The sequence below is a fragment of the Podarcis vaucheri genome (genome assembly GCF_965113315.1).
Source record: "Podarcis vaucheri genome assembly, chromosome: Z".
In the NCBI taxonomy this organism is placed as follows: domain Eukaryota; kingdom Metazoa; phylum Chordata; class Lepidosauria; order Squamata; family Lacertidae; genus Podarcis; species Podarcis vaucheri.
The window spans coordinates 35729562-35741826 of record NC_138758.1 but is presented as its reverse complement, the minus strand read 5'-3'; the positions used below and the strand labels follow the sequence as shown (position 1 = coordinate 35741826).

Genomic DNA, 12265 nt, shown 5'->3' with positions numbered 1-12265 from the left:
AGAATATCACGTGGGAAAGGGGGTGGGGCAGGGGAAGAGGCAAGATGGCGACTGGGGGGCTGTGCGCGAGGTAAGGGAAGGCGCGCGTTGCGAGGAGCGACTGACTGGGTGAGGGCGAGGGGAGAGAAAGATCGTGCAGTTTCAAAATGAAATAAAATGATTTTATTTTAAATTGTGGCTAAATCGGCCCGAGAAGGGAGATTGTTGGGCCAGAGCTTAGCCCTACTCCAAAGACGGCCCCTTTGAATGAATGCATGTGGTTGGTTTTAGTCGTTTTAATAGGGTCATACCCGCAATTAGAAGCTAGTTGGATTCATGCTTAGAAAGTTGAGGTAATTTTAATCTGTTTAAGTCTTCTAACTTTTGTTTGTTTCAAAGCAGGGTTGTTGATTTTTCTTGATTTTCTTGTTTTATCTTTTTTGTAAACTGCTTTGAGGGTTTTTTTCTTTTAAAGAACCCAGCAGTGTATAAATCTTGTGAAATTAAATAAATGAATAGGAAGCAGCATTCTCATGAGTTAGCCCATTGACCCATCTAGCTTGGTGCTGCCCACACTGACCGGAAGTAGTGGCTCTTTGGGGTTCCTGTCAGGGGATGTTGAAAGTGGTACATGGAGATGCTGTTTGGGACTGAACCTGGGAAACATGCATGCCAAGCAGATGCTTCAGTCACTGGGCTATGGCCCTTCCTTGGAAGACACACCACTTCTTTTTACTGAGTTGCACCTTTGGTCCATCTAGCTCAGTGTTGCCCACACTGGCTGGCAGCAGCCACTCTCCAGGTTTTTAGACAGGGTCTTTCCCCCAACCTTACCTGGAGATGCAGCTGGGGATTGGACTTGGGACCTTCTGCATGCAAATAAGATGCTCTGCCACTGAGCTATATGCATTCACCTAAATGTAAAAGAAGGTTCTAGTCCTCATGGTCTTAAATAAAGTGCACAGTTAAACAGAGGGCAGGGGAAACTGCCGTATACCAAGTCAGACCATTGGCTCTTCTAGCTCAGTATTGCCTACACAGACTGGCAGCCACTCCAGAGTTTCAGACAGGGGACCTTCCCAGGCCTACCTGGAGAGGCTGCTGGGGATTAACCTTTGCCTTTCTGTGCGCCAGACAGAAACTGTAAGCACTGAGCTATGTCTCAGTCTTTAAAATCTAAGTAAGGTACTGAGTTAAAGGTTGATTTAAATAGGATTTTAGGAAGCTGTTTCTTGGTCACTTTGGGCTACATTTTCTTCAGGTGCACAGGAATGGGATGTTCATATTGGCAATGTACATAAGTGTGCTGTGTGTAGAAGTAACTGTACTTGGGGCAGTGTTAGAAACTTGGATATATAAGCTATTCACCAAATGGCCCCTTAAGCCTAGGTTAAGAGTGTGCACGCGTGCGCACACACACACATATATACACACAGTGGTACCTCGGGTTACATACGCTTCAGGTTACATACGCTTCAGGTTACAGACTCTGTTAACCCAGAAATAGTGCTTCAGGTTAAGAACTTTGCTTCAGGATGAGAACAGAAATCGTGCTCCAGCGGCACGGCAGCAGCAAGAGGCCCCATTAGCTAAAGTGGTGCTTCACACTGCCAAAAGTACCAAAACCTGCAGAATGCAGAAGAGCTGAAGGCTGCTATTGAAGCATCCTGGTCTACCTTAGCAGTGCCACAGGCTGATAGCATCCATGCCACGCTGCATTGAGGCAGTAATTGATGCAAAAGGGGCCCAAACTGAGTACATACCATATTTTTCGCCCCATAGGACACACTTTTTCCCCTCCAAAAATGAAGGGGAAATGTGTGTGCGTCCTATGGGGTGAATGCAGGCTTTCGCTGAAGCCTGGAGAGCGAGAGGGGTCGGTGCGCACCGACCCCTCTCACTCTCCAGGCTTCAGGAAGCTATCCGCAAGCCGTGGGAGCCCGCGCCGGGCTCCCGCGGCTTGCGGAGAGTTGCCTGCATGCCGAAGGCCCAGACTTCGCGCAGCTCTCTGCAAGGCACGGGAGCCCGTGTTGGGCTCCCGCGCCTAGCGGAGAGTTGCCTGCATTCCACACCCCGTTGTTCAGCGCTCAAGCAGGCAGGGAGGGAGAAACGGGGCGGGCGGGTGCAGTTCAAACCGCCCGGCGCCCGCTGTCCTTCCCGCCTCCATGTTGTTGCCTGAGGGGAAGACACCGACGCTGCCACAAGGAGGGCGGGAGAAGGAGGAGGCTGAGGCGGCTGCTGTCCCGCATGCGGCGGGACAGAGGGGAAGGCAGCGGGGGTGGGCGAAGCCTGTGGGGCACTGAGGGGAGGGAAGGCGGAGAAGGGGAAGGAGGCGGCGCCTGGGACTGGCGCTGACAGGCAAGGAGGGAAGGCGAGCGGAAAGGCGGCTGCTTCTGTTGTTGCTGCTGTGGCGCAGCGCGGAGACCGGCCTCCTCTGCAGGGGCCTGCCTCCCCTTCTCCCTCCCCTGTTTTCTTCTTCTTCTCCCCCCTCCCTTTTCCTCCTCCCTCCCCCCTCCCTCGGACTCCCCCCCCTAGAGCTGCATCGGGGAAGGAGGCGAAGGAGGGATGAGATTATCCCCGAGGGGAGGGAGGGAGGACAGGGCGGGAGGGGGCTTGATTAGGGGAGGGGGCTCTTTCGGGGTGGGGAGCACCTCTTGCTCCTCCTCCTCCTGGAAAGGGGCATTTTTTTATCTTCTGGCGGGAGGGGGGAGTTAGGTAAGTTTAGGGATCTAAATAGAGGGGGTGTGGAGGAGGGAAGGTGCTGCCTCCAGATGAGGAGGGGGGTCTGAACCCTCTTTTTTGGGGCAAGGGGGTTGGGGGGGGGAAAATGAGAGATCAGAGGCACGGTTTGGGGGGTTACATGTAGGGTGTTTTGAATTGGGTTTTGGGGGAGGGGTAATACAAAGCCTTGGCTTTGGGGTGAGTACGAGTGGGCTGGGCTTTTTTAGGGATCAGCTCAGGGCAGCCATTTAGGAGGCACAGGACAAATTGGGGGTTCTTGAGGGGGTGCGAAGGTGAGCTGCTGCCAAGACCCCTATCTGTATTTTCTCTACTGCTGAAGCAGAGCGCCCTGCGCTTCGGGCAGATATCCTTTTCTCCTCTAAAAACTACGGTGGGTGCGTTTTTAAAAGCTCGGGCTTCCCCCGCGGCTGGGGGGGATAATTTTTTTTCTTTATTTCCCCCCAAAAAAAACTAGGTGCGTCCTATGGGACGGTGCGTCCTATAGGGCGAAAAATACGGTATGTATGCTTCTACTTCTCAGAGGTCTAACATTGATCTATTTGCAATCCTTGTTTTGCTGATAGCATTTAATATTCTAATTTTCTGAGATTGTTAATTTGGGGTTTTCATCAGCTGTACGCCATAACCATCATAATTATAACAAATAAAGGCTTGACATATCTGGCTTTGCATGTCATGAGTCTATCTCATATATTAGTTTCACATTTTAAGTTGAATTACTGAAATAAATGAACTTTTCCACGATATTCTAATTTTTCGAGTTTTACCTGTATGTGTTTTACTGAGAGTTGTGAAACTCCATTTATTTGCTGCTTGTTGTTGCATATTTGTATCATGATTTCCCTCCCTGGAGCTCCAATGCTCAATAGAAGGCCAAATTTTAAAAATAAAAACTTAAGACTATTTTGAAAACTAAAGTATGATACCAATATTTTTATTGTATAAACAAAATAAAACATGTATGTTCTATTTATTCATTCACCTTTTGTAACAAACTTCAGATTTTTTCTCCTTGTCACAGTACTCATAACAAATTGGACAGTACTCTTAGCAAATTAGTGTTACACACTACTGTAGTGATAATAGTGGTTATGGATTTAGCACAAGTAATACATAGTATATTATTGTCATTTAAAGCAGTGTTGTATACAAATCTAGCACAATATTTTATGTAATACACACATATATACTGATATTTATAAATTTTAATTATTCAAATGACTTATGGTTGTCCACTATTGCTGAGGCTCAGCCCCATTTATGTTTGTGGTGTCCAGTTAACAATTGCTAATGTGATATTAAAATGTGTCACTCATGTGAATTGTGTTTCTAAGAAAACGGATTCTAAGAAAAAGGATTACTGTAATTGGTAAAATGAGTGACTGAATTGTAAAATATATTACATTATACACAATTCATTTTTTGCTTCACTGTCTTTAGGGGGAAATGGTGACTAGACATGTCGTTGTTGCACTTTTAACCTAGGTTTAAGGGGCCATTTGGCGAATAGCTTGCTTATCTGAGAGGAACAGAGAGAGTGTGATTCTGTTGCATCTTGATCTCTCAGCAACTTTTGATACCATTGACCATGGTATCCTCCTGAACTGATTTAGTGAGATGGGCATTGTGGCGTCACTGTATTAGAGTGGTTCTGTTTCTATCTTCAAGGTGATGACCAGAAAGTAGCACTGGGTTAGTGCTCCTTGGCCCCTGGCATTTGTGCTATGGGGTTCCACATACTGCCGTGAGGTGTCACCAGTAGGCAGGGATGACACGCAGCTCTACCTCTCCTTAACATCTGAATCAGGAAAGACTGAAAGCTTTGAACCTGTGTCTGGATGCAGTGGTGGACTGGATGATGGCCAGTTAAACTGTTTTTGAATCCTGGGAAGACTCAGGCTCTTTGGGTGGCTGGTTCCCAGGTTTGGGAAGTTGGCAAGGTACCTGCTCTGGATGGGGTTGTACTCCCTCTGAAGGAGCAAGTGCATAGTTTGGGGGTACTCCTGGTTGCATCTTTGCCACTTGAAGCCCAAGTATCCTTTGTGGCTAGGAGCGCCTTTTATCAGCTTCATCCGGTTTGCCAACCACAACCATTCCTGGACAGGGATAGCTTGGCCACGATAGTTCATGCATTAGTAACCTCGAGGCTGAATTAATGTAGGGCAGTGGTGTCCAAACTTTTTTCAAAGAGGGCCAGATTTGATGAAGTGAAGGACCGTGAGGGCCTACCAAAGGGCTGACTAAAGTTGTTGACCATTTTTGGGGGTTGAAGTTGTCAAAATTTTTTTATTTATTTTTTTAGAATTTTACCCCAGGAAATAAACTGCCACAGGGGCTGGATTAAACTGACCAGCGGGCCGGATTAGGCCCCCAAAACGGACTTTGGACATGCCTGCTGTAGGGTGTTGTATGTGGGGCTGCCCTTTGGTCTGGTTTGGAAGCTCAAGTTGCTGCAGAATGCTGCAGCCAGATTACTGATGAAAATTTCTGGCTGCCGTATTTTTCGCTCTATAGGACGCACCGGCCCATAGGATGCACATAGATTTGGGGGGGGGATAAAGGGGAAATAAATTATTTCCCCCCCCCCAGGCGCGGGGCTGGGGCAGGGGAGCCCGAGCTTCCCCCGACCCCAGCCCCCAGAACGGGAGCCAGAACGATGCTGAAGCTGTGGGCAGCTTCAGCATCGCTCTGGGAGCTTGTGCGGCTGGGGGAGGGGGAAGCCCGAGCTTCCCCCGACCCCAGCCTCCAGAACGGGTCCCAGAGGGAGGGCGATCACCAGTTTTCATTGCCTCCTTGTAGCGGATCAGGCGAGGGTGACTGGGGAGCCATATTTGCAACTTTGTAGTCCTCGTGAACGCGCCCTTTCTCTCTCCCTCTCATCCTCCCCTCCCCAGATGTTGCGAAGCTCAGGCATAGTTTTTGGGAGGGTAGGGGGAGTTTGCATTCAAGACAAGGATTGGAGGATGGGTGGGGGGCTTAAACCCTCCGATATAGCGAAGAGGGCAAGGAAGCTGGCGGCCGAAGCAGCCCCTGATGGAGCCACCATCCTCACGCAAACACAAGATACACAAAAAGGCGGGCGAAAGGAAGCGGGGGTTGCTGACTGGTTGAGTTACCCCCCCTTTTCCTCGGGGCTGGACTTGGGATGTTCTGCTTCTGCCTCTAAATAAAGCTGAAACTTTGTCCGAGCGAGGAAGAGGCTGGAGCTGCATTTTGTAAAGTCTCCCAGCCTCGCCCGGGCCATTTGCAACAGATGAAAACACTTCAGCCTGTGTAAGGTTGGGGCGGCGGGGGGGGGGAGAGAACTTGAGGCGCTGCATCCTTCCCACCCCGCCACCCAAGGAGAAATTAAGGTTGCCCGTTTTGAAGGCTGGTCTTCATGGGGAGACATTTGGGTGGCTTCTACTCTGCGTAAAGACGATGGCTAAGGAACCGGAGTGCAAGCTCTCATCTCCTCCTCCCATTCTTTTGCAAGAACTCACCTGTGTCTGGGGAAGCAAGTGCCCCCCCTCCCCATCCCCACCCTCTTCAAATATGTTTTCCTCCGCTAACGCGGGGGTGGGGGCATTTACGTAAGGTTTTAAAATCATAACGCAGTTTGGTTCCACCGTGCTGGTGGCAGTAGTGGGGGAAATGGATCTGTCACCTGCCTCCTTTCGCCCCCATCTCCCTTACTGCCCCTGCCTCGGAAGCAGCAGCAGCTGCAGCTCTCTGTGATTTCGGGCCCCTAGACAAGCGCAAGAACCTGACCTGCAGATTTATGTAGCGTGCTCTTTAAACTTTAAAAGAAAGAAGTCTGGAAAGGGGGGGACACTTTTTATGGCACACACACCGGCGCAGTTCTGCTTCTCCCTCTCTCTCCGTCGCGGGTGTTGACTAAGGCTTGTGCGGGCAGACGCGTCTCTGGCCGTAGGCGTGTTTGTGTGTGCGCTCGTGGGGACTCCGGAGCTGCCTGCTTGTGGGTCGGGAGCTCTGTCGGAAGAGCGCACTCCTCGGTGTCTCTCTCTCTCTCTCTCTCTCTCTCTCTGCCTCCGCCCCGCGGAAAGCCTCTGCCTAACTTGGGTCTCCTCGCTGGCACTGGCCACACACACTCACTCCGAAGTAGGACACGGCGCCATTCCCCCCCCCCCATCGAACTGCAAAGGAGATAAGAGGCTGGGTTGGGAAGCGGAGCTTGCCGGGCTTGGGGGATAGCTTCCTGAAGCCTGGAGAGCAAGAGGGGTCGGTGCGCACCGACCCCTCTAGCTCTCCAGGCTTCAGCAAAAGCCTGCATTCGCCCCATAGGATGCACACACATTTTCCCTTCATTTTTGGAGGGGGAAAAGTGCGTCCTATAGGGCGAAAAATATGGTAAGTCCATGTGACACTAGTGTTCAAAAAGCTGTACTGGCTGCCCATCTGCTACTGAACCAGGTTCAATGTTCTTGTATTGATTTACAAAACACTGAACATCTTAGGTCTAGGACAGGGGTCTGCAACCTGCGGCTCCGGAGCCGCACGTGGCTCTTTTACACCTTTGCCGCGGCTCCGGGGCAGATACTAGCGAGGGGAAGAGGCGCATTGTGCGCCCCGACACTCCCCACTGTGGCGGGCCCTGTACTGGCTGTGATGTCGCATGGGGGCGGTGCATGCGTTAGTCACGCACCGTCCCAACGTCACCTTCCCACCCGCTGTCAGATCAGAGGGCAGCGGCGCGCATGCTTTAAATGTCACAATGGTTTTGCGGCTCCCAGGTGTTTTTTTTCCTTCGGAAACGGGTCCAAGTGGCTCTTTTTGTCTTAAAGGTTGCAGACCCCTGGTCTAGGATATTGTAGGAATCTCCTGAACCCTTATACTCCAGATTGATCACTTCAGCAGTGTCCTTGGTCATTCGGTGACGCTTGTTTGACAACAGTGAGAAATCAAGTCTTATTTAGTGTCATCAGCCCAGTCCTGTGGAATACCCTGCCAATAGAGATTTAACAGACACCTTCTGTGCCAACTTTTAAATGGCTGCTGAAAACTTTTCTACTCCACTAAGCCTTTGCAGATCCTACAATGGTCTATTGATTTTTTAAAAATTCCATTTCCTTTAACTTGTTTTTAACTTTTTATGATGTTACTGTTGGTTTCATGCTTTAATGATGTAAACAGCTGTAATATATGTTTATGATACAGCAGTGTATAAATATTGTATATATAAGTAAATAGATACAATAAAAAAGACATAAAAGAAGCAAAACAGATACAGTTCTTTCTCTTTCAAAATACATTCTTTTTCTAGAAGCAGCAGAGAACTGTGGACCATTCTGTTGGGCAGATCAGCTCTGAGAGAACCAGTAAGTAGAGGATGGGTTTGCCACCTCTTTTTTGTTGGGGATGCTTTTGTGGGATGTCTGCCATCATCACTGTGTAGCCTCTATCCCTGAAACATGTATACAGAGAGGATTTTTCCATATTGTTCACTTTCCATGTAATATTTGTTCTTCCTTATGCTGCACGCTTGTGTAGATTGGTTTTTGGTGTAGACAGGCTATCTCGCCTGGAATAATAATAATAATAATAATAATAATAATAATAATAATATTCCGCCCACTCTGGGTGTCTCCCAACAGAATTAAAAGCACAATAAAATATCAAGCATTAAAAACTTCCCTAAACAGGGCTTCCTTCGGTTGTCTTCTAAAAGTCAGATAGTTGTTTATTTCCTTGACATATGATGGGAGGGCGTTCTACAGGGCAGGTGTCACTACCGAGAAGGCCCTCTGCCTGGTTCTCTGTAACCTCACATCTCACGGTGAGGGAACCGCCAGAAGGCCCTCAGAGCTGGACCTCAGTGTTTGGGCCGAATGATGGGGGTGGAGATGCTCCTTCAGGTATACTGGGCTGAGGCCGTTTAGTAGAGCGGCCTGCTTCCCTGCTTCCCTTATTCCCCAACCCCTAAGGAAGGAGTCCCTGATTGTGAGCTGAACATGCCCAGATTCTGTCTTCTTCCACCTCAAGGCAAAACAAAAACAAGTTTCTTTTCTTTTTATTATAATTTTATCTTTTTTTAATAGAAGAATTCAAACTGTAAATCAGTGATTCCCTGCAGAAGTTCTGGACTACAACCCTATCCATTCCATTGGTATAGCCCAATGGTCAGGGATGATTCTGTTATGTATACTGTAATTTGAATGCTAGGTTGTGGGGGGGTGCCACATGGTGCCCTCCAGATATTGTGGACTATAACTCCCATTAGCCCCACCCACCATGGCTGATAATCAGGAATGATTGTGTTCTGCTTATGCTGGAATCTAAACCATAGGTGATTATGATATTCCTTTTTGCTCTTGTCAGGCTTTGCACATGATAGTGGAAACAAGCATGTTCCTTTTTAAGTTTCAAGCATGGAGAATGATGTATTTGCTATTATTTTGGTCTTTTCTAGGCTCAGATTGAGGAAGAGTTGAATAAACACTGGCGGAGGCTGCTCGAAGGGCTTTCTTACTACAAGCCACCCAGGTACAGTAATTTATTAATTATTATTTATCAAGGCTTGCATCCAGCTCAGTAGATCCACTGAAATGAAAAACTGAAATAAAAGCATATCTGAGACATTTACAAGCTATTAAAAATGAGTAAAACCTACTAATTGGCTATGTAGGTGCTATATTGTCAAAGATCTGTTATTGGAACAGATCATAGAAATGTAAAGTTGGAAGGAACCACGAGGGTCATCTAGTCCAACCCCCTTCAGTGCTGATGGCAGAACCAGACTCTTCAAAAAATAAATCTTTAATTGAAAATTTTCAGCGGGAACAGAAAATAGCTAAACCAAATAGGAGCGTCAAAATGATGACATAGAGCCATGTTCTTTACCACATACTCTGGAGGCTTTTTGAGAATCCTTATGGCTTTTATTTCATTCAGTGTGTGGAAAGATGGGGTGCTGGAAGATAATATGCTGATTATTTTACAAAAATACTTGTGGAGGATTGGTGATGTGATAGCTTAAATGTCACCCATGGCAGCTAAATGGAACTTCCAAGTTCAGAGGCAGTCTAGCACAGAACTTCAGTTGCAGGGGAGGCAACAGCATGAAATAGCTCAGCTGTGACCACCAAAAACCCATAGAAATTGGGGTTTCTGATTGGCTACAATTGGAATTGGCATGTCGGACTAAATGTGTGCTTGGCTAGAACTGGTAGAACTTCTCTTATGTTCTTAATTTCAAATAAGTCAGATGAAGTTTTTATACCTTGTTTCAAGGGCTTGAGCTAGTTGGGTAACATTTCCAGTGCCTAGTTGATAAAGCTTAGTCCTTGTAAGTCCTTCAGAGGGGAGGAAATAGTTTTCACAATACAGCTGTTATGTCTAAATTTCATGCTTGTTTTGCTTTATGAACAAAAAGCTTTTGTGACTTTTCATTACCACAAGTTAACTTTTTAATAATAATAATAAAATCTGCAGTGCAAATTCGGCCGAGAAAGTGAAAGCTGACAAAAATGTTGCTGCTCCGCTGAAGGAGTTGGGTCTGAGAACCAGCAAGTTCTTGGTGAGTAGGTGTAACAGGCAGCTCTGTTGCTTCCTTTGTTATTTCCTGATAAGCTTTCCTCTGGGCAGAAGTGGTGGGAGGAATGCAAGAAAGAGAGTTATCACCATCTAATTCCCTATTTGAATGGCAGTAGTTTCTGGTGGGGTTTGAGATTTGACTCAGCATAATTTGGAAGCACGATACTTCACAGAAGCCTTGAGAGCTAATGGGGACAAATTTAATTTGCTGTACTCTCCTTAAAAAAAAAATTGTCCAAAGGAGGTGTATTGAATGCGCCCACCCCTTAACGGAAGCTGGCTGAATGTGTGTGTTACTCCAGGGTTTGGATGAAGAGCAAAGCGTGCAGCTGTTACAGTGTTTTCTTCAAGAAGATTATAGGGGGACCAGAGACTCATTAAAGGTTGGTAATTTTCAGCTGTGTGGGGATCTATCTTCAGTGTTTATGTTGACATATGTTGCTACAGATGGGTCTGTGTAGCTGGGAATCTGCTAATCCCTTTCTCTGTGTGATGCTGCAAAGTTGGGTAAGGCCTAACTTCTTGGCTACATTAGCCATGCTAGCAATCTCCTTAAAGTGAATTTCATTAAGTCTTTTCCTAACTTGAGGGCCCTCGAGACATTTTGGACTACAGCTCCCATCAGCCTCTGCATCATATGGCTGTGCTGTCTGGGGCTGATGGGAGTTATAGTCCAAAACCCTTGGAGGGCCCCGGTCTGCTGTGCACACTGCCTTCAGGCAACCGTGATGGCCACCAGCTTTAGCCACCAGCTTTAAAAAAGGATTAGACATAGCAATGAAGGAGATGTGGCAAGTAGCCATTGATGGCTTTAATGACTATGCCCTTGCTTCCATGGTCAGAGGCACTAATGATTCTCAATACCAGTTGCTGAAAACTGCAGGTGGGAAGAGTGCTCTTGCACTTGGGTCCTGCTTGTGGGCTTCCCATTGGGGCATCTGGTTGGCCACTGTGAGAACAGGATGCTGTTGGGCCAAAGGCCTGATCCAGCAGGGCTCTTATTATATTCTTTTGTGTTCTAAAAATAGGTCCTGTTGAATTTAACAGTAAGCTAGTTCTTGGTAACAATTTTAAATGCACTAATAAACATTTTTAAGTGAGCTAAGTTTGAAGCTTGAAATCCGGAGGATGGTGGGGTGGGGAATGATAACCAAATTCCCTTGCAGTGCTTCCAGTATACATGAGATTTTGTTTCATGCCACAAGCTATTTTATGATGCTGTTAATGGTTATCAGTTACTTTATGTTACTTTTATTATGGTTCTGCATAGGCTGTTCTGGAAGACGAAAGGCAGAGTCAGGCTTTGATACTGAAGGTCAGTAACTTGATGCTGCAATCTTATTTTGGATGGTCATTTCTACACACTGCTTTTCTGCAGATAGATGGGGAATCTGCTGATGGTCCTTGCAACTCGAGGAGCTGTGGTGGTGATGACTACAATGGATGTGGATTTGCTGGCACTTGTGACAGTCACAAAGCTGCCTCCCTCCCACCTCATCATCCAGATGTGTAGCATATTACAGTCATACCTCGGGTTGAAGTAGCTTCGGGACAAGTATTTTTGGATTGCACACTGCGGCGACCTGGAAGTAACGGAGCGCGTTACTTCCGGGTTTCGCAGCTCATGCATGCACAGATGGTAAAAATGACGTCATGCGCAGAAGCAGCGAATCGCGACCCGCACAGACACAGGTTGCGTTCGCTTCTGGATGTGAACGGGGCTCCGGAACGGATCCCGTTCACACCCAGAGGTACTACTGTAATTGTCCTTGGAGCAGTCATAAAGCCCTTTCGCTTCAGAACAGGTGTTAAAATAAGGGAGTCTTCTAAAAAAGTATATCTCCCCACCAGCACTAAGTAAATGTTTTAATGGATAAACATGCTGGGTGTGTGTGTGTGTGTGTGTGTGTGCGCGCGCGTGTATTTTAAAATGCCACAGTCTTAAGGGACAAGATCAGAAGACTTAAGATTTTCAGTGGAAGGTCCCTTTAAGTAGAGTGAGTTGAAGAAA

At 47.2% G+C, this 12265-nt stretch overlaps 1 protein-coding gene across 7 annotated transcripts in view; it reads left to right on the top strand.

Moving 5' to 3' along the window:
• The window catches only part of NUP188 (nucleoporin 188), a gene marked incomplete at its 5' end in the record, with an annotated part of 53259 nt that overhangs the window by 4733 nt on the left and 36261 nt on the right, over positions 1-12265 (top strand). For 3 of the 7 annotated variants that reach the window (XM_082208174.1, XM_082208173.1, XM_082208175.1), the window contains 5 exons: positions 7985-8039; positions 9131-9204; positions 10153-10237; positions 10557-10637; positions 11525-11569. In XM_082208174.1, the coding sequence (XP_082064300.1) occupies positions 7985-8039; positions 9131-9204; positions 10153-10237; positions 10557-10637; positions 11525-11569 (340 nt within the window). Of the gene's footprint in view, positions 1-3; positions 71-300; positions 333-7984; positions 8040-9130; positions 9205-10152; positions 10238-10556; positions 10638-11524; positions 11570-12265 lie in introns of those variants that run through there. The other 4 variants (XM_082208179.1, XM_082208177.1, XM_082208178.1 and 1 more) reach the window with 3 other exon arrangements.